The 24,492-nt window shown below is 39.0% G+C and overlaps 1 protein-coding gene across 2 annotated transcripts in view; it reads left to right on the top strand.

The window, feature by feature from the left end:
- Positions 1-715: 715 nt before the first annotated feature.
- Positions 716-24,492, top strand: part of PPP3R1 (protein phosphatase 3 regulatory subunit B, alpha) — a 61,128-nt gene continuing 37,351 nt past the window's right edge. For both annotated transcript variants that reach the window (XM_037048075.1, XM_037048073.1), the window contains exon 1: positions 716-796. In XM_037048075.1, coding sequence (XP_036903970.1) covers positions 794-796 — 3 coding nt within the window. In that variant the 5' untranslated portion in view covers positions 716-793. The remainder of the gene's footprint in view (positions 797-24,492) is intronic.

Here is a 24,492-nt window from a genome sequence, read left to right as displayed (position 1 = left end):
TCCTCCCTCCAGGGAACCCTTGCATTTCCTCCTTCCCCATACAGCCCCGTCTTCCCCCTTGCCCGCCTCCAGCCACGTGACAGGAAAAGCTTCGCCACGCAACGTCACCGACGTCCGCGACCCCGCCCCTGTCCTCCCACAGCACCGCACGCAGGGGGGCGGCCAGCGGAAGGCTGAACGTGTCGGCGCGCTCTGCGATCCCCAACCAGAGCTCGCCAGAGCGCCACGGCCACCGCGAGCGAGCCGCGCGCGGGTTCCCGGATGTGCGGCGCTCGCGGAAGCCCCGCCCCCACCGCCGGCTCCGCGCGCCCCCGCCCTCTGCCCCGCTGCGCTCTGCTTTCCCCTCCCTCTCCCGCCCTCCGTTTTTTTTCGTGCCTGGAGGTTGCGGGTCAGCGCGAACCTCTGCAGTGAGTCCGTCACGGCTCCGGCAGGAGCTTGAGCGCGAAGCTGCAAGCCCCCAAGCCTCCTGCCCCCCTCTCTTCTCTCTCCATTCCTCTTTGCCTCTCCCGCTTCTCACCGTCTCTCCTCTTGCTCCCTCAGTCTCTGAATCTTGACTTTAATTTTCCTTCTACTCCGCCCGCTCCCGCGTGCCCAGTCACCCGGACGGCGCGGGGCCCCGCGGCGCCGCCTCTCCTACCAGCCCGCACCCCCTCCCTTGCGGGCGTCCCGAGGGCCGCAGCCGCCCCAGCCGAGCGCAGCTGGGCCGCAGCCGCTGCTGTTGCCGCTTCCCGCAGGAGCCCGTTGAGCGCCGACCCTCTTCTCCGTCCGAGCGAGCCGCCGACCGCTGAGCAAAATGGTGAGACCTCTTCCCTAATGCACCAGCCCTTCCCCACCCGCTGCTTCCAGGGGCGGGGGCGGAGGCGGAGGCGAGCCCCGATGCCCCGGGTCGACTGCCCTCGGTGGAAAATTCGAGAGACCCGGCCCAGGCTGGTGCCGCGGCGCATCCGAAAGCTCTCAGCGGCCTGGGTATCTTGATGGCCGCGGGGGCGTCGCGCGGTTGCCTGACAGGACAGTGGGGCCCCCGCGCCCGCCTCCGGGCCTTTGCGGCACCCCCTCCCTTCCGGCCTCTGGGATTCCGCCTCTGCCTCGACACCTCCCCCCCTCCCCCGCCGAGGCCATCGGCTCGGTGCGGTCCCCTCGCCGCCCCGCATTACTTCTTTCGGACCCTCTCCAGTGTGAAGCTCCCTTTCACCTCCCAGACTCTGTAAAGTTCGGGGACATTCCAAAATCCTATGGAAATAATGTGTGACAAATGGCTGTTTATATAAGACCCAGTTTCTCTCCAGGGCTGCTCTTTTCTCCCACTCACACTCCATTTTCAAACAGTGCGTCTTGGCAGGAATCCTGCCACTTAGTTCCCCCTCTCCGGTTGATGTTTATTTCGCTTCTGTGTGCAATCTTTCGGGGGTTCTCTCGCTGCTGCTTTTTTCTGCACTGGCGAACCGGAAAGGGCCATGGTGTATATTCATGAAAACATAGCATAACTCGGTCTTTGATAAATGGGGATGCCTTTTTAAAAATGCTTTCTTACTACCTAGGGTTTTCTTTGTTACCTTCGTAAGTCTCTTTCTTGTGGCTGTTTCTGAATCATGGCGATTTAAATTTGTCTTTCCTTACCCACAGTAATCCCTAGGTAGAATTCACTGCTGTAGTGTTTCAAACCGACGCTAGGGGTGTGTCTCCCGCCTCTGTCACTGTAGCCAAGAAATCAACGACGCCCTTTTAGCCAGTTACCGGTTCTCTCTCTCCCGGGTGGCCGGTGTAGTTTCCTTTTGTAATCAAGAATTGTGTACAAGGTAGCAAAGGTTCGCAGTGCTTTTCCATCTGTATCAGGGATTCGAATACGTGATTTGGTTGCTTAATGCTTTTTCTGAAAGTCTTTAAACATTTTCAGGAGATATTTAGATTGACCTTAGGTAATTTTTTAAATTGCATTGCATCCTGTATGTAGAATTTGGGTATTTCAAAATAGAGTGATGGATTAGTGAAGAAATCCTATTGATTGCAACTTAAAGTCAATTTGGCGTGAATGTGCGGGAAGAACGTGAAATTAGGATGTTTAAGTCTGCTTTTATTTAAAATACAGTTAAAATTATTTTAAGTGCACTTATGAATATACTTAGAATCCAAACTAGAATAGACTTAATAAATGACTAGTGATTTTGGTATGTATAAGTTTTTCACTGACAGTTTGGGAGGCATCTCAGAAACAACTTTGGCTCACAGTCAGAAAATTTAGGCTTTTTCAGGCTTTAAAAACAACTTAGATCAGCGGCGTTCATACACAACTTCATTATACCTGTATTTTACTTGAAGGTCAGGATCTTGAAGATCTTCCTGTATTGCAGCGGGTGTTTTCACCTGTATTTATAAACAGTAAATTTTGAGGAACAATGATTCATTGTTTTGTTGTTTGTATATTGTATAGAAAAATGATCTAGTTTGCAAATAGTTTTGCTTTCTTGTAGTGTTTTTTTTTTAACAACAGACTGGATTTGGGAAATTCTCCTTTGACTCTTAAATTTATCTTTCAGTTATATTTAAAAAATATACCTGAGTGCAAGTCTCCTAGGAATTTCCCCAAATCTTACTAATGGTCGGTTGTCTTTGGTAAAGTAAATAAATAGATGTTGCTGAATAAATAAACATATTTTCAAAATTTCTTCTCTAGGTAGACATTTACAGTTTTAAACTGTCACATGTAAAGGAATGGAAAAAATTAAAAAGAATGTTTAGGTTGCTGTGATTGAAAACATTTTTCTGAGTAATTTTTGAAGGAGTAAATTTTGGAGGGGCATTTTCAGAAACCAAGTTAACTTTAAACAAAAATAGTTCTTACTATGTGCTCAGTGTAGTTTAGAAAGGTGATGCTGGTTTTGTATCTGTTATTGGGACAGGTATATGGGTTTAATTTGAGTGCATATATGAGTATAGTTCATAAGTCATTACTGCGTAGGTAGCTACTTTAAATTTTGTTACTTAGGGCAACCTTAAATTTTATAACTTTATGATTTTGTGTTTTTAAACTTTTTATTAGTTCAGATTCTTTGACAAAGAAAGGCTACTTCCAGAACAAAACCCAGCAACGTGTCCTATGGCCAGCAGAATTAAAAATCACATCAGTCAGGAGAACATTTCTTTACTCATTGTGTCCTGTGGTGTGTGAGAAAATTAAAAGGGCTCAGAGTACAAGGTAAAGAAGCTGACTAAGGGTAGGTCAGGAGAGAGGGACACAGACCACTGTGGGAGGATTAAGCATCTGTCATACATAGCAAGGCAAGCAGAAGTACAAAGCAGTATAAGGAAGTCAGCTTGGGCCAGAAGGATTTAAGAGTTAGACAGGGCCCAGAGTCTGGGCAAGCAGCAGGGATTCATTTATGTTAACAAATACTTAAATAAGATTTTGTCTGTTGTTCACTGATTATTGTGCTTGGTTGTGGAAGATCATAAAATGGCAGTAGGTGTGAAGAAGGGTAGCATGAGTTACCCTGTAAATATAATATGCACAAAGCCAAATAAAAATTGAGAGAGCAAGATCAGTTTCATCTGGGGTTAGGGAAAGGTTTGTGAAGGAGGTGACCATTGAGCTGAGGCTAAAAGGATGATTAGATTGTAGTAGGCAGAGGTGGGGGCAGCTAGGAAAAGACTCTTTAAAATCCGTGAGATAGGGAGAGGGAACATATATGAAGCACTGATAACGTAAAATGTGGTTCCTAGATAAACAGCATCAGCATTATCTGGGAATTTGTTAGGCTCTGCACTAGGCCAGCTGAACCAACCAGCTTGGAATGGTGTCTAGCAGTATAGATTTTCCAGGCAATTCTAATGTATCATACTTTTGGTCTATAGGATGCATCCCACCCCCAATTTGGTAGGAATAATGGTTGTTAATGCTGCTGTTGAGTTTTGTTTGCATTTACACTGGTGAAATACTGTGTTATTTGTGTTACTAAATATTTTACCATATTTTCTGCTTCAAATTTTTTTTCCTATTTTCCTCTAAAACCTAGGTGCATCTTATGGCCTGAAAAAATACAGATCTGGTAAATTTTGAGAGTCACTGTTTGGAGAAGAGCAAGAAATGTATTTGTTTAAATTTTAGTTGAGTATCTCTTGATATACTTAGCACTGACTATACAAACATAAGACATAATAGTAATTTCCAAGGAACTTAAGTAGGATAGATAACTAAATATGGGTGCTGTAAGAGCACGTGTCAGGGGAGAGACTTAATCTAAACTGGAGTGGGGTGGGGCAGGGAGATCAGTGTCACTCAAAGAAAGCTCTGAAGAGATGGTGTCTGAGCTGAGTCTTAAAAGGATGAGTATATAGCCAATGGAGAAGTTGCTCTAGATGAAAGCTTTGTGTTTAAAGCCGCAGAGGCATGAGATATTCATGTTAAGGGGTTAGGGTAGAAGGGAGAGACGGTGTTCAGGTAGACTGAGTTAAGATCATAGTGGGGTTTGCATGTCCTCCAAAGGAGTTTATATTTTTCCCCCTAAAGCCAGTGGGAAGTTGTTATTTTTAAGCAGGAAAGTGACGTTATCACATTTACAATAGTTTCTCTGCTTTTCTGAGGGGTCTACTTTCTAAGACTCCTGGTAGATGCTTGAAACCAGGGATAGTACTGAACCCCATGTACTATAGAGTGTTTTTTCCTATACGTACATACCATAAAATTTAACTTATAAATTAGGCACAGTAAGAGATCAACAACAATAACAAATAACAAAGCAGGACAAGTGTAACAGTATACTGCAATATAAGTTATGTGATGTAGTCCCTCTCACACACAAGCCAGGCAGCTACTGAGTGACTAACGGGCAGGTAGCGTACACAGAGTGGATCCTCTGGACAAAGGGATGATTCAGATGGGCGGGATGGGGTGGAACTGAGCAGGGTGGTGTGAGATTTCATCATGCCCCTTAGCATGGCACACAGTTTATAACTTATTTTATTTCTGAAATTTTACATTTAATACTTTTGGACTTTGTTTCACTACAGATAACTGAAACAGTGGAAAGTGAAATGTGGCTGAGGGGAGACTGCTTTTTTAGAGATCAAATTGATGGCCATGTTGAATAATAAAATAGGATAGATGAATCTAGACATGGGGACCAGTTAAGGAATTACGGTAATTCATGTGAGAAATAAGGACTTGAAAGAATGTAGTGACAGTGCATATGGTGTGAAGGTATGAGACATGAGACACACATTTAAGAGATAGAAGGTAGGACTTGGTGACTGTTGGATTATGGGGAGAATCCTGTGGGGCTTCTGGCTTGGGTGACTCTAAAGGTGATAGTGCCATCCATTCAGCATATATTCATTGAGCACCTCCTTGGATAGAATCCGGTTTAGGGATACATGGAAAATGTTAGCCACCCTCAAGAAACTTATAGTTTGCTGGTTTCATCTCTAGGCTTCTATTGTCTTTTGGTAGTTAATGTTCAGAATGCTGTGTTGCAGGATTCTGAATTCAGTACGACAGGGTGCTCTGAAATATTAACAGTCCCTGTTGCATAGATACAATAATGGCCAAGGAAATAGCAGGAAGAACTTCAATACAACAACTATGGGACATTTGTACAATGGAATACTACTTGGCCATGAAAAGAAAAATTTCCCCTTTGCCACAGGATGGATGGACCTGGAGAACATTACTCTGAGTGAAATAAATCAGAGAAAGACAAATACATGATTTCACTCACATATGGAATCTAATGAACAAACTGAACTAACAGGGAAAATGGGGACAGACTCATAGATGGAGAGCAGGATGACAGCTAGTAGGGGAGTGGGTGAAGGGGTGGAGGGATTCTTCGAAAAGGAAAAAAGGACTCATGGGCATGGACAACAGTGTGATGATTGCTGGGGGGAGGGGGATATAAGGGGACTAAATGGTAATGGAAAAAATACAGTAAAGGTTAAGTTTAAAAGGAAAAGAATTTGTTAGTTTGGATATAGGAAGAGGCAACATGTTTGAGCATTGATTCTCAAAGTGTTGATCCTGGATTCTAGTAGTATAGCCATCACCTGGGACTTGTTAGAAATACACGTTGTCTGCATAGAAGATACGGGACAGTGAGATTTGGAGGAGTGATGATGATTTATATAGTGGACATGTTGAATTCAAAGTAGTCATGGGTCATCTGGGTAGATAAAGCCAACAGGTAATTGGCTCTATATCTAATCTGTATCTGGAGCTCAGAAGAGAAATTGGGGTTGGGTTAAGGATTTAAGCATTGTCTTTGTATTTCTATTAGGTGTTACTTGAAGCCATGAAACTTGCTGATACCCTGTAGCGAAAGAATATAAAATGAACAGAGTGCAAACCTTAAAGAACATTGCATTAGAGGCAGGTAGAGGATGAGGAGTGTGTGAAAGCTCAGAATAAATAGCTATAGGAGTAGTTGGGATATTAGAATGATGTCGTATCTGAAGGAGTCTGCAATGTCCAGATATTGCAGAGATCAGGAAAGAGGAGAACTTAAAGTGTCTTCAGGAGGGATCAGGTGACTTGGGAACAGTACAAAAAAAACTACATACTGGTTTATACTGGTAGCAAGGAAAGCCAGGATGCAGTGAGCTGAGGAATAAATAGATGGTGGCTAGACATTGAGTGTAGATAGTTGTTTGGAGCTTTTGACTACTGGGAGAGAAAATCAAAGCTAGAGAGTATAGGTTTGATAGGAATTTATTTTGAGGCTAAGGGAACATGCCGGGAAATAAGGTGCAGTTGAAGATTCAGAGGGATTAAGATGGAATTATTGGTAGTTTGAGCAAGGAGGTAGGAAGGCATATGACTCTCCTTAGACAAGAGAAGAAATTTTTCTTGTCTGTCAACATGAGAGGTAACAGGATGAAAATGAAGGCTAATGTAGAGGCCTTAATTTTTAAGAGAGGAACTCAGTTAAGTTCTGGGTAATGAAAATAAGATTTCAAGGGAATGTAAACTGAGAATGCAGAGGCTTATCTTTTGTTTTTTCATTGTTATATTCCAAATATTTGGTATATAATAGGTACCAAGTAGTGTTTGAAGAAGGAATATGTAAATGAGTAAGTGGACAACAGGACTAAGTGTTGATGAGATGGTGGAGGCAGTGAGTGTGAGTTCCTTTTTTAAGACATTTATGAAGAAAAGGATAAAGAAAAGTTTAATAGTTTACAGTTAGGGTAAATTCTTTTTAGCATACAGAGATGAAGGTATTCTTTAGAAAAAGGAGAAAAGCCAGGAGAGGGACCTGTAAGAAAGAGGACGATTAATAGAATGAGCCCTGGAAGAGATGGAAAGAGAGGGATTAAACAGCAGGAGGGACATCAAAAGAGAGACAAAATCAGGGTGAGGAGAGTAGGCCAGAGCAACAGATAAGTGGTTGTTTTAAAAGTTTTAACTGTATTTTATTATTACCATTTACTCCCCTTTTTCCTTTTGTTCTTTTTCCTTTTTGTTCGATGCAACAGATATGTTTTCATGAGACGTTCATACCATACGGCTTAAAAATCATCTCAGTGTCTTGAGAATAGTTTGAGGCAAGATAACCTGCTGAAGTTGAGATTGAGGTTGAGGCAAATGAGGTAAATTAGAGGGTGAAGAGTATAGAGAAGGATTATAATATCAATTCTGGGGGATTCGATAGACAGTTAACAGGGCATTAAGTAAATATTATTAAATAGTAGGTGGACCCAGGAGAAGACAACAGTGGGCCAGTGACCTAGGAAATGAATCTGGAAAACAAGAATTTTAACGAGAAAAGAGTTTACTGCTTTGTCAGTCTTTGCTTTACTAACTTCTGATCAAATTTCATGGCACTAAAAGGAATGGATTGTTTTCTGAGTTTGGTTTTTATTGTAAGGGAAACAGTTGTAGATTGATATTGTTAGTTTTTTTAAAGTTCTAAAGACATTATTAATACAGTTGATTAAAAATTAAAACACACCAAAAGGTATAAAATGGAGAGAAAAATCTTTGCTGGTCAGCCCTTCCCCTTGTATTGATTATAATTTAGTTTTTATTAAAAAGATTACGAAGGTCAAACTTGGAGATTTTAATGATGCCATGCTGTAGTTTACTCTTTGCAATCAGTTTATTTCAAGATTTTAAATTGTATTTCAAATGTAAACATTGAGTCAATAACAGTTGAGCATAATTTTTCTAATGAGGTAGCGATTTCATAATGGTCGAAGTTGGTACTTTAAAAGAGTCTGAACTATGATAGTATTGTTATGAAATTACTCATAGTGACGATAATATATTACTGATATATTGTACTTTTCCCACTTACCACCTTATTAAACATTAACTACGTGGATAACAGTCACTACTTAAATTAAAAAGAAAATGACCTTGGAAGTGTAGTGGATAAAGCATCTATTTTATTTCAGGCTTACCAGATTAAAACTATTCCTCACTTTTAACCTTCCAAATGAGCCTTTTCTTCAACGGCCTACAGCTACTCTGTCCCGTTCTGAATTGTTTCCTTGGACTTCCTCTTTGTGGTCATGAGTTTGACAGTGTAGTTAAAGCCAATGTATAGATGTAGCACAGGAGTAAAATTTTGAAGTGGAATGTGACTAATATATGTTTCTGGGTTTGTCTTTGTTTTTTATAGTCTTGTACTATAAAATATTTAAAACACTTGAAGATTTCTGTAGGAAATCCTTTGAAATTTAGCACTGATAATCAGGACAAGTTCTTCTAGGTTCCCTCCTCAGAGTTTTGTTAGTTACAGACCTTCCTTACGAGCATCATAAGGAGGGTCATGTTAATACCACTCTTGTTACCTGTAAAACATATTTGTAAATGAAATAGCAGTTTGATTTGTTTCTCTGGAAACATCATTAAATTCATATATCCTCTAGCCAGGTCTTTCTTGTCTTTCATAAGTAATACAGAGTATTTATTTTTATTCATGTGTTAGAATTAGGCATGCATTTTAACACTTGGCCACAAGAGAACGAAGCATAGCAGCCTACAAAAAGGATCAAATCTTTATCATTAGCCTTATTAGAGCTATTAGCATTTTTATTTATTCTTAAAATTTTTTCTATGAGGATTTTTTTTTGCTTAATCCCTTCCCTTTTCCATCCAGCACCCCCCAACTCTTCTCCCTTCTGACAGCTGTCAGTCTGTTCTCTGTATCCATGACTCTGTTTCTATTTTGTTAGTTTATTTTCTTGATTATATTCCACATGTTTGTGAAATCATAGGTATTTGCCTTTCTCTGGTTTATTTCACTTAATATAATACTCTATTTGTATTCTTTTCTTAAAAAAGATTTTATTTCTTTATTTTTAGAGAGAGGGGAAGGGAACAAGAAAGAGAGGGGGAGAAACATCAATTGTGGTTGCCTCTAGTACCCCTACTTGGGGACCCAGCCTGCAACCCAAGCATGTGCCCTGACTGGGAATCGAACAGGTGACCCTCTGGTTCACAGGCCGGCGCTCAGTCCACTGAGCCATGCCAGTGAGGGCCCATTTTTATTCTTAATCTGCCTAGTTTCAGGATGATTTTCTTTCATATTTTCCTGAGTGTGATGCCACAAGCAGTGTCCTATTAGAGGCATGCAATAAAGTGGCATCCTGTCATATTTACTTGTAAGGTAATTTTTAATAAAAACTAGAATGTTAGGAAAAATAGGTACTAATAGATAAGTGAAATCTGTGATTTTTGTATGTGCTTATGTTGCAACAGTTTCCTAACAAATAGAATTCTGTGACTTGTAAACTAACTCACAATATTTATCAAGTAAATAGTGAATTTATGTACAGGTAAACTTCATCTCTGCTTTTCTGTCTGGTCGTCACTGTCTCTCTCTACCTTTACCATCATATTTCTTGACTTTTCGTCTCCTTTTGCTCTTTTTGTTTCTCAGTCTGCAACAGTCTAGATCCTCTGATGTCCAGTTAAGTAGATACTAGCTACCTGTGGCTGTTTTTAGTTAAAATAAATGAAGTGGAATTCAAATAAAATTACAATTTAATTACATGAATTAAAATGAAATAAGATTATAAGTTCAGTTCTTCAGTCACAACAGCTGTATTACAAGGCTCAGTAGCAACTTGTTGCTAATGGTTATTCCCTTCAGGTAGGTAAAGACCATTTACTTCCATTATTGTAGATGTATCAGCATTTCGCTGAAACTTAGTGGTTGGCAGTAATCTTATAAACCAGCATGAGTTTTGGAGTTGGAATGATTTGAAGTTTTAGATTCTGATTCTGCCATTTATTAGCTGTGTGACTGAATAAGTACCATAAACTCTCTAGGCATTATTTAGTACATTGTAAATCGGAATAACAGTATCTCAAATTGTGACAGTAGTGTCTGGAAATCCAGTAGGTACTCGTTAAATTTACTTGGTTTCATTCTTCTTCCATGACTTCTTTGTAATATTGGATGTTGTTGGAAATTCTTAATTCTCTCCTCTTTTGGCTTCTGAGACTTTTAAATATGATTGTATCACTTCCCATTTAAAATTTCGTATATTATAAAACTAAAATATTTGACATAGCCTATAGACTCCATAGGTTCTACCTGTTATTTGCTTCAGCTTCTTCCACATGTTCCTGCTTTCTCTCTATACTGTAGCCACTATGTTTTTCTGTTTATTCTATCATCAGAGCCTTTTGCATGGGCTGTGTTGGAATGCCTCAGTTTCCTCAAGGAAAGGCGCCCGCAAGGGGAGCCTTGTCCCCCTACACCATGTTAGGCTGTATTCCTGTGTGCATTTTTTATGTCGTCTTGGTAGCACATGATTAATTGGTGCTGTAGGTGATGGCTAGCTTTCTGTCTTCCCATGATTCAGTGTGAGCTCCCTCAAGAGTGGGCATTGTGGCTGTATTGTTCTTCACTCTTATATATCCCTGATGCCATAATAGGCCCCTTCCTACATCCTGTAGAAATTCAATAAATATTTGTTAAGTGAATTCTTTGTTTATTTTCAAAGTTTCGTAATATTTTACATAATGGTTTGTATTTAAGTCTACATCACTCGCCAGTCCATGAATCAGATTGCTTACTGGGTGGATATTTATTTAAATAAGAATATCTGTAAGACACCAAACACTTCAACATAACAAAAACTACATTATTATCATCTTACTTATGCTTCATTATTCCCTATTTCTTCTTTTCTTCCTAATTTTTCTTAATGGAAACCCTATCTGTCCATTCACTGCTGTCTGGAAACCTGGTATTCCTTTCTCTCCCCTTTACTACTACCCATGTCTTAAGCAGTCACCAGTTGCAGTCTGTACAAAGAGGGACTTCTGAGCCATTTCAGTCTGGCTCCCATACTATTGATAAAGAGGAAAACGGGTAGATATATAATGTTCCCAGCATATTAGTACTTCATGCCATGAAGCAGTGGCAGCTAAGTCCAAAATACACTAACACAGTTGAAAGCAGTGAACTGAAGAATGCAGTACTGTGTGCTCTCCATATAGTCCACATTCTTTCTCTTGACTCAGTTTGGCCATGGATCAGTGTTGGAAGAATTTATTTCACAATTTTTCCAGATGTTTGTGCATTTTCCCTTTGTTTTTATAATTTAGCTGGAAACAGACCTTGTACTTTTTTCCTGTTACTTTCATCTGTACCTTTAACAAGCCCTATACTTAATTAGTACATCTTATGCTTATTAGTATTTTTGTTATACTCTGGTTACAAAGTGGCATGGGTTTTGAGTGACTGCTTCCAGCTCTCCCTTAAGCCATGTTCTTTTTAATGCATAGTGTTAGGAACATATGAAGTATTTTCAGAAATGTAAGTATTAAGTTATAGCAAACATGCCCTCATTTAGGTGCCCCAAATGTGACTTGTATCAGCTTCTTCATCCCCATTGCCACTGACATTGTTGCAGTCCCATGTATTTCTCCGGAGGACTATTTCTATAACCTACTTAATGCTTTGCTCTTTCTGCCTCCAATTTCTTCCTCCTCCATTCTGTCCTCTGTATTGCCACTAGAGTTTTTCATGTGAAGGGAAACTCTAGTGTCATCGCCTTATTTGAATGTCAGTGCTACATCTTTTAGGATTGAAAATTTAAACTCCTTTCATTAACACTCATGTTCTGATCCTTAATTCTGGCCATTCTTATGCTTTATCCACATCAAGTCACTTGATTCTCAGATGTTTCATCCTTTTTTATTTATTGGTGCATTTGTATATACTCTTTCTTCCATCAGCAATGTTCTTTCCCTTTTTCTGTCTGGCAGACATCAAGATCCCATTCCAGTGGCATTCTATGAAAACTTTCCCACCTTCCACAGGCAATTAATGGCCATTTGTAAATAACTTCTAATGCATCCTATATTTCATTGTGTTTAATTGTCTTTCCTCCTAAACTGTGGGCTACTCTAGAGCAGGGAATGCATTTTAATTCATCTTTGTAAAGCCAGTTCCCATTATAGGTTCTTTTGTGGGACTTAAATGTAAATGATGATGGGTGAGTAGGCTTTTGTCCTGCTGGCTTGGGAAGCCAACAGCGGTGCAGTTGAGTTAAATTTTATTTATAGTCATTGCTAGAGGCAAAAATGACAAAACTGAAGCTGCCCCACTTGAGGCACATGGTGAGAATGTAGAATTCTTTGGAAAAGATAATAATGTTGGCAAAAATAGAAAGCAGCAGGAAGAGAGGTGGGCCAAATATGAGATGGATTTATTCCATCAAAGCAGCCATAGGCATAAGTCTATAGTAGAGCTGTAACAAGGTGCTAGGTTTCTTCTGGTCACTCTGCTTGTCCAGTTTGAACTTAACATGTATGTAGCAGCTATTTGGGCATTTTATCATTCAGTCTAGTCACTTGACTCATCAAAGAGAGTTGTATAGTGTCAATCAGTTATTTAGGTGCTGAAAGAATACTGTAATTTTTGATTGTGTCACTTTCAATGAATTTTGTTTGATACTATGAGACATAATATGTGATGGGACAAGTATGGAATATAGAATTGGATGGATTATAATAGAGTAACCTGAATCTACAAAATGGCCACAAGACTGCCTGATTTAGAGTTCTCGTGGGTGTTGGGCAAGGTAATTACCCAAGGTGCCTGTAAAGTGCAAAACGCTGTTTAAATTTTTGAAAATCAAACTACTAAAAACTTGCATGTGTGAGTAGTAGTCTTGGCAGATCTGGATTTCATATACTTCATTTTAGTTTGTGTGCAGCTAACAAAGTAGAAAAAATACCAGAGTGTTTTGGGCTACAAGTAATAGAATACCTACCTAACTAAAAAATGGTCCAACAATAAGGAATATATTATTTGCCAAAATGAGAAGCCCAGAGCCAGAGTCACTCATCAAATTCCGTCATGGACACAGGTCTTAGTTTACTGTAGAGCTCGGCATGTCGGGAGAGAGTTGCCGCAGTTTCGTGTGCCAGCATGTGTCTGAAGGTGAGGGCGGGGGAGTAGTACTTCCTCAGGTTTTTCTTTTTATTTGTGAGGAAGAAGGAGAGGAAGAATTTTCTTGCAAGTCTCATAGCAGGTTTTTTCCTTAGGTCCCATTTTATTCTTAATGTTTCTTTGCATACCAGAAAAAGATCAAATTCGCTACTCTGGCAGGGTTTTTTTTTCTTCCAGTTTTATTGAGAAATAATTGGCATACATCAGTATAAGTTTAAGGCATACTGCATGATGGTTTGATTACCACAATAGGTTTGGTTAAAATTCAACATCTGATACAGATACAGTGAAAGAGAAGAAAATTTTTTCCTTGTGATGAGAACTATTAGGATTTACTGTCTTAACTTTCTTATGCATGATACAGCAGTGTTAACTATAGTCATCATGTTGTACATTACATCCCCAGCACTTTTTTTTATCTTACAACTAGAGTTTCATACCTCTTGACCGCCTTCCTCCAAGGCACTTAAATTCTTAAAAACTGGCTGTAGCTTACCACTTACCACTGATTAGGTCTTAGAGCAGAAAAAACAACCTCTTTTATTTTAAAGTACAAAATATACTTTTATTTTGTACACTGAGCAATCTCTTACTTGGTACTCTGATGGGATTGTAGGCAATGAAAAGTATATTCGGCTTCTGATATTATACTGTACTGCTTCCCTCACCGGTACATGGCAATTATTCTGTATTGTTAGCCTATTCACGAAAGTATTTTCTGTACCTAGTTTACCTTAACCAAAATTCCGTTTCCTTTCAAAGGATATCATTTGCCTTGCAGCCCCTTCTGTTGAAGGAACTCTGCTCCTTTTAAGTTAGAGGTGGATGGGAGTTGGCCATTGTGTTAAATCAGATGTTGGAAAGCGTTTTCTGTAAAGGGCCAGATAAAAAATATTTTAAGCTTTGTGTGCTGTACAATCTTTTGCAAATTCTAACCTCTAGCATTGCAGCTTGAAGCAGCTATAGACAACATACAAACAAGCAAGCATGGCTGTGTTTCGATAAAACTTAACTTACAAACACAGTTGACAAATTGTTGTTTCAAATATAAATAAGTAAAAGCAACAAAAAAAGAAAAGAAAAAAGATAAATTGAACAATAAAAGATAAACAATAAAAGAAAAAAGATAAATTGAACATCACCAAAATTAACATCTTAAGTGCTTCAAAGGACACCAAGAAAATGAAAAGACAATCCATAGAATGGGAGAGAATTTTGGCAAATCATAGATCTGATAAAAGACTCCTATCCAGAATATGTAAAGAATTCTTAAGACTCAGTAACAAAGACACACCCAAGTAAAAAACAGGTAGAGAATCTGAGTAGACATTTCTCCAGGGAAGATAATCTCACATTCAATAAGCACATCAAAAGATGCTCAACATCATTAGTTATTAAGGAAATGCAAATCAAAGCCACATGAGATACCACTTCACACCTGCCAGCATACAAAGACCAGATAAGTGTTGGTGAGAGTGTGTAGAAATTGAAACCCTCCTAACATTGCTGGGGAGAATGTAAATGTTGTAGTTGCTTGAGAAAACAGTTCTTGAGGTGTTAAACATAGTTACCTGGTAATTCCATTCCTAAGCAGTATATACCCACAAGAAATGAAATGAAAGTTTGTATGCGAATGCTCATAATAGCATTCTTCTTCTTTTTTTTTTTAGAGATTTTATTTTTTGTTAGAGGGGAAGGAAGAAGGGGAGGGCAACAAACATTAATGTGCCAGAGATACACATTGATCAATTGCCTCTCTCACACACCCCAACCAGGGACTGGCCTGCAACCCAGGCATGTGCCCTGACTGGGAAACAAACTGGCGACCTTTCTCTTCGTGGGAAAATGCCCAACCAACTAGGTGACATGGTCAGGGCTGGTATTACTCTTAATAGCCATTAAAAACCAAAAAAAGAAAATGGTCCAAATGTCCATCAGCTGATGAATGGATAAATAACATGTGCTCCATGCATACAAGGAAATATTTGGCAGTAAAAGTATTGACTGTTGCTACTACGTAGATGAACTTTGAAGGTATTGTGCTAAGTGAAAGAAGCCAGTTACAGAGGAACACACACTTGATATATAATGTCCAGAATAAGCAAATATACAGAGACAGATTACTGGTTGTCTAGGATTCAGGCGCAAGGCAGAGAGATAGGGAATGACTGCCCGTGGATGGGGCTTTCTTTTTGGGGTGATGAAGATAGTCTAAATTTGATTGTGGTAATGGCTGTACAACCTTTGGGGATGTAACACACAGCATGGTGACTATAGTTAAGAACATCATATTGCATATTTGAAAGTTGTTAAGAGAATAGGTCTTAAGTTTTCATCACAAGAAAAAATTTGTGGTAACACGTTAACTGTAATGTGATCATTTTGCAATATACATAAATACTAAATCATGCTGTACACCTGAAACTAATATAAAATGTCAGTTATATCTCAGTTAAAAAAAAGATACCACTAAAATAAAACCCAAGAGATAGTAGGTCTGATTTGGCCTGGGGCTATAGTTTGCTGACCACCCCCCCCCACAACAGATTATTACTTATTTAGTCTCCTACAGTCATTTTCTTGTATCTGACTGTCCCTCCCTCCCTTCCTTTTAAAGGTTTTGTTTATTTACTTTTAGAGAGGGAGAAACATCTATGTGAGAGGAAAACATTGATCCATTGCCTTTCTTACACACCCCACCTGGGAACAGAATCCACAGCCTAATTAAGCATGTGCACTGACCCGGAATCAAACCTTTGATCTTTTGTTTTGTGGGATGATGCCCAACCAACTGAGCCACACTGATTGGGGCTGTACTTCTCTTTATTTATTCTCATTGTTATCATCTAACGTCTTTCTGGATGCTCTAGTTTTCATTCAGAATTTAGGTTCCAGTGTCACACATTTTCCCACTAGGTTCCACCATCACTTGAAGTCATTATGCACATCCTGTTTTAGTGTTCCTTGACCCTCTCCATTTTACTAACCTGTACTTTCTCTCTACTTCCACTGTTTCATATGGCCATAGTCAAGGTGATCTCTTACCATCATCCAGAACTATTCCACTGCTAGGACTTTGTTTTCTCTGTTTTGATATTATTTTCTCAATTATAATGGCTTGAAGTGCTATATCTGTAGAATTTTTGTTTGGTTTGGGGATTACATGTGTTTTTAAATTAAAATACAGTACCAAATTAGTATTGCTCTATACAGGAAGTTGTTGGATAATTTCCATGTAGTAATAATTTATATTTTCTATCCCTTTATGACATATCCTCTCAGCTGTCTCCTCCTGTCTCCTACCCTCTTAGCATCATGTTTCTGTGATTGTGACGACTGTATTAGATGCATGAGCACTGTGTTTGATGTTGCTGTGCCTGTGTGAGTTGGCCTTGATGAGCCCCTTGAATTTGTGTTCTAAGATGAAAAGAAAATGGCTTCGATAGCTTCCTGCTTTTCTTGTATAATGCAGAACAGGTGTAGCTCTATGCTATACAATTGGTAAGGATACTGTGGGAATTACATTAGTTTAAATTAAAATTTGGTCTGTACCACTACCAGCTGTGTGACCTTGTACAAGCTTCTTAACAGTAACACCCATTTATCCAGAAGATTGTTTGGAGGGTAAATGAGATGTATGTAATCTCTAACAGAGGGTCCAGGACATATGCGTTACTTCATTTTCTTGTGTTGAGTAAACTTTCCTTTGTTCCATTCATGTTTGTATTCACAACGTTAACTTTTAAGATTAGTTTCTAGATCGATCAGTTTTTACCTTTTAAAAACTCCATTAGAACTTGACAAAGCAACCTTCATTGTGTTTCATATTCAGTTTGAACAAAAAAGTAGTTATTGCAATTTAAATTAGTATATCTGAACTGTCTGAAGGATTTTAGGACTTTAAGTAAAAAATTGTCTTAATTTGAAGAAAATTAATTCCATTGTTAGAATAAAACCAGATGAAAAGAGCCGGCAGGTTTTTTAAAAGAGCTCTGCATTAATAAAGATTTGTTGTGTGTCTGTTGCTTCTTGAGGGATATTTTGTACATTTGGGAATGAAGTTTTATTAAATCCTTGGCTTTACTGATTGCTTACAGTGTGTTAAGTACATTGTAGGTTATCATTCTTAACCTTTTGGACAAATACTTTGTCTTCTAAGAGTTTTCTTGAGACAGGACTTCTGGCCAAGATGGAGGCATAGGTGGAAACACTGTGCCTCCTCGCACAACCAAAATTAAGGACAGTAAACATTTAGAAACATAACAGACAGAAAATTGAACTGTATGGAAGTCTGAGAACCATTCAACCAGACCAGTAAGAAGGGTGGAATTGGCGGCCTGCAGAGAGGGATCAGGCAGGAAAAGGTGGTGGCTGGTAGACCCTGGGCACACAGGTTGCGTGGGGCTAGCGGACCTCTGACACTGGGAGGAAACGAGCAGAGCACGCAAGGTGGCTGGCTGACTGTAGTCACACATTTGGGCGCAGATAAACTAGGCAAAAACAGGCAGTGAGACAGACTGCGCAACCCAGGGCCCCAGTGCTGGGAAATAAAGCCTAAAAGCACCGATTAAAAAGGTGCGAGAGAGACTCCCAGCCTCACAGGAGAGTTGGTTGAAGAGACCCACAGGGTCCTAGAATGTACACAAGCCCACCCACCCAGGAACCAGCACTGGAAGGGCCCAAATTGCTTGTAGGAAGTGTCAGAGGGGACTGGAATCTGAAAGAGTGTGGAACAAGCGCAGTTGTTCCCTCCCTAACCCCACCTCCACACACATACAGCATCACAACCCAGAGATGTGGATTGCCTTGCCCTGGTGAACACCTAAGGCTCCGCCCCTCATACAGAACAGGTGTAAACAGACCAAAACATTATGGCTCAAGAAGAACAGCTCAAAGCCCCAGAGCCAATACTTCTAAGCGACCAAGAGATACCCAACCCATCAGATGCACAGTTCAAAGTACTGGTGATCAGGATGCTCACAGAATTGGTTGATTTTGGTCACAAGTTAGATGAAAATATGAAGGCTACACTAAGTGAAATGAAGAAAAATGCACAGGGAACCAATAGTGATGGTAAAGAAACTGGGATCAAATCAAGGGAGTGGACCAGAAGGAAGAAAGAAACAACCAAACAGAAAAGAATGAAGAAACAAGAATTCAGAAAAATGAGGAGAGGCTTAGGAACCTCCAGCACTTCTTTAAACGTTTGAACATCGAATTGTAGGGTACCAGAAGGGGAAGAGGAAGACCAACAAGTGGAAAACAAATATTGAACAAATAGTAAAGGAGAACTTCCCCAGTCTGGCAAAGGACATAGACTTCCAGGAAGTCCAGGAAGCTCAGAGAGTCCCAAAGAAGGTGGACCCAAAGAGGAACACATCAAGGCACATCATAATTACATTACCCAAGGTTAAAATGAAGGAGAGAATTCTAGAAGCAGCAAGAGATAAGGGGACAGTCACCTACAAAGGAGTTCCCATCAGACTGTCAGCTGATTTCTCAAAAGAGATCTTACAGGCAAGAAAGGGCAGGAAAGATGTATTCCAAGTCATGAAAGACAAGAGATACATCCAAGATTGCTGTATCTCACAAAGCTTTCATTTAGATTGGAAGGACAGATAAAGGGCTTCTCAGATAAGGTCAAGTTAAAGGAGTTCATCATCACCATGCCCTTACTATATGAAATGTTAAAGGGACGTATCTAAGAAAGGAGAAAAATATAAACAGTGAAAGGACAGGAAACTCAGTTACTAACAACCACACCTAAAACGAAAGCAAACTAAGCAGACACCTAAAACAGGAGCGGAACCACAGAAATGGAAATCACGTGGAGGGTTAGCAACAGCCGAGTGGGAGAAGGAGAGCAGGGAGAAGATACAGAGAATAAGTAGCATAGATGGTGGGGAGAAAATAGACTGGGTGGGGCAAGTGTGGGAAATGTAGAAGCTAAAGAACTTAATGACACATGGACATGAACTAAAGGAGAAAATGTGGGGGGAGGGATGTGTAGGGGGAGGGGAATGAAGGGAAATGGGACACCTGTAATGGCATAATTAATAAAATATATTTTTAAAAAAGTTTTCTTAAATGTTGGAAGCCTCATTCCTGGAAAAATTGTGAGTTCACATAGAGGTGATTGATTGATAAATGAAAAAGTTTAAAGTTCACATACCAGTTGTTTAGGACATGATACATTTTTCAAAGAAATAAAAAGGATAATGAAGATTTACAAAAACATGTTTCAGTAATAATTCAAAATGTTTTAAGTATTTTTTTGTGTATTATACATGGAAGAATAACTAGTAAAAACAAAAAAGTGCTTGGCTCTCGTAGAGCTTGCAGTGTAGTAAGGTAATCATAGTAGGTAACTGATGCCATGTCTGGAAACAACTCCTTTGCATTTAATTTAGGTCTAGTTGAAAAAGAATCTTGGTCCTGACCAGTGTGGCTCAAGTGGTTGGGGATTTTCCAGCAAAGTGAAAGGTTGCTGATTTGATTCCCAATCAGTGCACATGCCTGGGTTGTGGGTTCAGTTCCCTATTGAGGTATGTATGATGCAACTGATCAATGTTTCTTTCTCACATTGATGTTTCTCCCCCGCCTGGCAAAAAAATAAATATATAAGATCTTAAAAAATAAGAGATAGCCTGGTTAGTGTAGCTCAGTGGATTGAGCATGGGCTGCGAACCAAAGGATCCCTGGTTCAATGCCCAGTCAGAGCACATGCCTGGGTTGCAGGCCAGATCTCCGAATGGGGGATGGGTGAGAGGCAGCCACACATTGATGTTTCTCTTCCTCTCTCTCCTTCCCTTCTACTCTCAATAAAATTAAATAAATCAACCAAATCTTTAAAAAAAAAATAAGAGAATCTTATTCCATCCACACCCACTGTAGCTGTGTGTCTACTCAGAAAATATTTTTCTCTGATAGGCCCACAATAATGTGGTTCATTTTTGTGTGTTCATTAAATAAGAAAGTACCTAGAATTGTGTGTTACAATAAATTGGCAGATCATTTAAAATACTGCATCCATGAAGGTTATTTTAAAGATAATTTTGTAGGGCTACTGTTGGTAATTACTCTTAGTATAGCAATCTGCATAATTTAGAGTTATTATTGATCAAATTAAAGTTATACTCTTTAATAGTATGATTTAGTAAAGTCTGAACCTATCAAAAAAAGTAATTGTTCCTTTTGTCACTCTTAATTCTTTCTGACTTAAAATTTTTCCTTGGGTGATTTTTTTTTGTAAGATTTTACTTGCTTATTTTTAGAGAGAGGGAAAGGGAAGGAGAGAAAGAGTCTGAGAAACATTGGTGTGTGAGAGAAACGAGGGTCAGTTGCCTCACATACGCACCCCGACTAGGGGCTGACCCCGCCACCCAGGCATGTGCCCTGACACCGAATCAAACTGGTGATCTTCGCTTTGCGGCATGATGCCCAACCAACCAGTCAGGGCTCCTTACATGATTTTTAAAACCATATTAGAATATGAACCATAATAGAACCAAAGTAATATGTGTGCTCCATTATGAGAAAATATTATAGTGTACTATAGATCATGATAAAGCTATAATAAAATACTAAATTATTAGACTAGAACCATATTCTGCTGATTCTCTTTGTATTTAATCATTCACTTTGTTTTTGATGAACTTCTCTTGTATTAGTTTTCTAATATTTTATTTTCCATGTTTTATGAACTTTTTCTTGAGTGGTGAAGACTACCCATCTGTATGCTGACCATTTCAAGTTGTATCTTTAGTATGATCTTTCCCTTGAGTCTAGGTTCTATGCTTGCTGGTACATCTACCTGGATGTCCATAGACCCCTGCATTTTAAAAATTGTATTTTTGAAGAACCTGAGAGCCTGTAATATTTATTACTTGATTTATGCCTAACATACTGCAATGCACAAAGCATTTGAATCCCTTCTCCCTCTCACTAATGGTTCTGTAAAAGGGTATAAGTAGTGGGCTCTTGCCTTTTTTACATGCAGAAAATTGCTTCAGAGTATTAATAACCAATATAAAGATACAAAATCATATAGTAAAACTTACATTTAGGTAGCCCAGTAAAAATAATCGGGTGTGCTTAGAATTAATCATAGTTTAAAATGATTAAAATGAATTTAAAATTAGATGATTAAATTAGGCTACATGAAAGTTAAGGGCCTTTCTTCAAGTGACACCATTCTGAGCTAAAAGGACCCCGGCTCCTTGGAGAAATAGCTGATTTCAGGACTGGGACAGAGAAAGGACAATGCTTGGAACATCCTGTGCCCAGGACATAATAAGTGCCGAGAGGATGAGGGGGACTTGTTAAAAGGACACAGGAGCCAGACTGAAGGGGAAGGACTCCCATTGGCCAAATGTGAGACAATTTAAGAATCAAATTTGATAATGATAATAAAAGATTATAACTCATTAAAATAAAACCCCTGCTTTCACACCAAAATACATGTAGAAATGGAGGAGAAAAGAAAGCCTTCCCCTATAGGAGAGAGGCAAATAATAAATGTTGAAGGAATGACAGAATTAGAAAACTACCATATGGCAATTATATGAGTTAACCTATTGCTCCATAACAAAGTACCCCAAAATGTAGTGGCTTAGAATAACACACATTATTTCACAGTTACTGTGGACTTAGCTGGGTTCTCTGCCTCATGTTCTATCAGAGGCTGAAATCAAGTTATCAGCCTGGATATGAGGTATCATGAAGGTTTGATTGGGGAACGATTCACTTTCACACTCACTCATTGGTTGTTGGTGGCATTCAGTTCCTTGTCAGTTGTTGGCTGCAGGCCACCCTCAGTTTCTTGCTATGTTAGCTTCATTAAAGCATGTAAGCTGAAAAAGCTATAGAAAATGACTCTTGGCAAGACAGAAATCAGGCTTTTGAAACCTAATCACAGAAGTGATGGCCTGTTAATGTTGCCATATTTGGTTGGTTAAAAGTAAGTTACATAAGGGATGGGGATTGATTATGCAAGGCTGTGAATACCAGGAGATGGTGATCAGGTTAGAGGCTGGCTCTCCCCAGCAGTCATAATGTAATGAACTCACACAGAATTATCAATGGATGTTAAAAGCGAATGGGGGAAAGTTCGTGGAGTAACTTGATTATTTAAGTAGTCTCTAACTTCCCATGAGATGCTTATTAAGTATGAAGGAGAAAATAATAACTTTGCAATGGAGAAAGCTGGCAGACCTTAACTAAGAAAACATTACCAGTAATGAGAAAAATAATCATCTCTCTCCTGGTATCTGGGAAGAACATATCACTAACTTGGTGATTATTTTACTGGAAGGGTATAATCTGAATCTAATAATGATGAAGCATCAGGCAAATCTGTTGAGGGGGACAATCTACAAAATAACTGGACAGTAATCTTTAAAAATGTTCAAGTCATGAAAGACATAAACAGATTGAAGAATTAATTGTTCCACTTTAAAGCATGCTAAAGAGAGACATGACAATTGAATACAATATGTAATCCAAGATTCTTTTTTTTTTTTTTTTGCTATAGAGAATGCTATTGGGGAAAAAAGATTTTAAAGAAGAATGCTATTGGGACATATTTATGTATTATAGGATAATATAAAGTATTATTATAGAACCATAATAGAATACTAGGACTCGTAGAGTTATATCCATGGTGTACTGGTTCTGTTGCTGTATTGAGGTGTTTTCTTTTTCATTGGTGAATCTCATTTCAAATTCTTTAAATGTTGTTATTCCCTATTGGCAAAATATAAGACAGATCTTTAAACTGTATCAACAGTTTTCACAAGTGGTCCGTGGATATCTGCAAATCCCAATATCATTTCAGGGGGTTCACAAGGTCAAAACTGTTTTCATAATAACACTAAACATTATTTGTTTTTATTCACTGTGTTTACATTTGCACTGGTGATGCAAAACCAGTGGTTGTAACTGCCGATACCTTACATCAGAGGTGTCAACTCATTTTCCCCAGGGGCCATATCAGCCTCGCAGTTGCCTTCAAAGGGTCAAATGTAATTTCAACTCCCTAACAGTTAAATGTAATTTCAACTCCCTAACAGTAGTTACATTTATACAATCCCAAAATTATTTCGACCTTTTGAAGGTAAAAGTGAGGCTGATGTGGTCCTTGGTGAAAGATGAGTTTCACACCCTTGACTGACTTACATGAATCAAAACAGTGACAACATATCGTACTTGTAGTCCTTTTAATTCTTCACTGCCATGCATTTGCAGTTTGAAAAAACACCAGCTTTGCTTAAGAATATCCTTGGTAAAGCAGTAAAGAGTATTTTATTAAATCTGATTATTATGTATGTATATATATCTTAATACTCTATATTGTAAAATGATATATGTGCAAGGTACCACTTCTGCATACTGAAATTAAGATGGTGGTTTTGAGGAAAAAAACAAGTATTTATGTGATTTGCACGCTGAAGGAGCTGTCTTTTTCATAGAACACCAAAATAACTTGAGAACAACTGACAAAATCTGGTTATTCACACTTGAATATTTGGCACATATAGTCTCAAAAAGGAGCAGTGAGCCTGCCACCTCAACAGCTTGATACATAGGAATCATGAAAGAAATAGAAAACCATGAAATAAATAGAAGATATAAAGAAGGACAAATAGAACTGAAAAATATAATAACTGATAAAGTGGCTCAGTTAGTGAGCAAATAGAGCAAAGGAAAAAATTAGTGAACTGGTAGGTAGAATACAGGGAAGTGCCCAATCTGAACAACAAAAAGAAAATACCATATTTTGGCATATTTATTGCACACTTGTTTGTCCAGATTTTTGAGGGAAAAGTAAGGATGCGCATTATACATGGGTATAATTACTACACACTATGGGTATAACTAATAGGACAATAATCCTGTGTATAATGTGCACAAAAACGTGGGTGCACATTGCCACGGGAGCACGTTATACACAGCAAAATATGGTAGACTGGAAAAAATTATCTACAGAGCCTCAAGAAACTGTGGGACTATAAAAAAGATTTAACACTGTGTCACTGCATTCCCAGGAGAGGAAGAAAGAGGGCAAGGATGAAAAAGTACTTAAGGA

Source organism: Sturnira hondurensis, unplaced genomic scaffold (assembly GCF_014824575.4).
Source record: "Sturnira hondurensis isolate 20B ecotype Veracruz unplaced genomic scaffold, ASM1482457v3 Scaffold0006413, whole genome shotgun sequence".
In the NCBI taxonomy this organism is placed as follows: domain Eukaryota; kingdom Metazoa; phylum Chordata; class Mammalia; order Chiroptera; family Phyllostomidae; genus Sturnira; species Sturnira hondurensis.
This window is presented reverse-complemented; position numbering and strand designations above follow the sequence as displayed.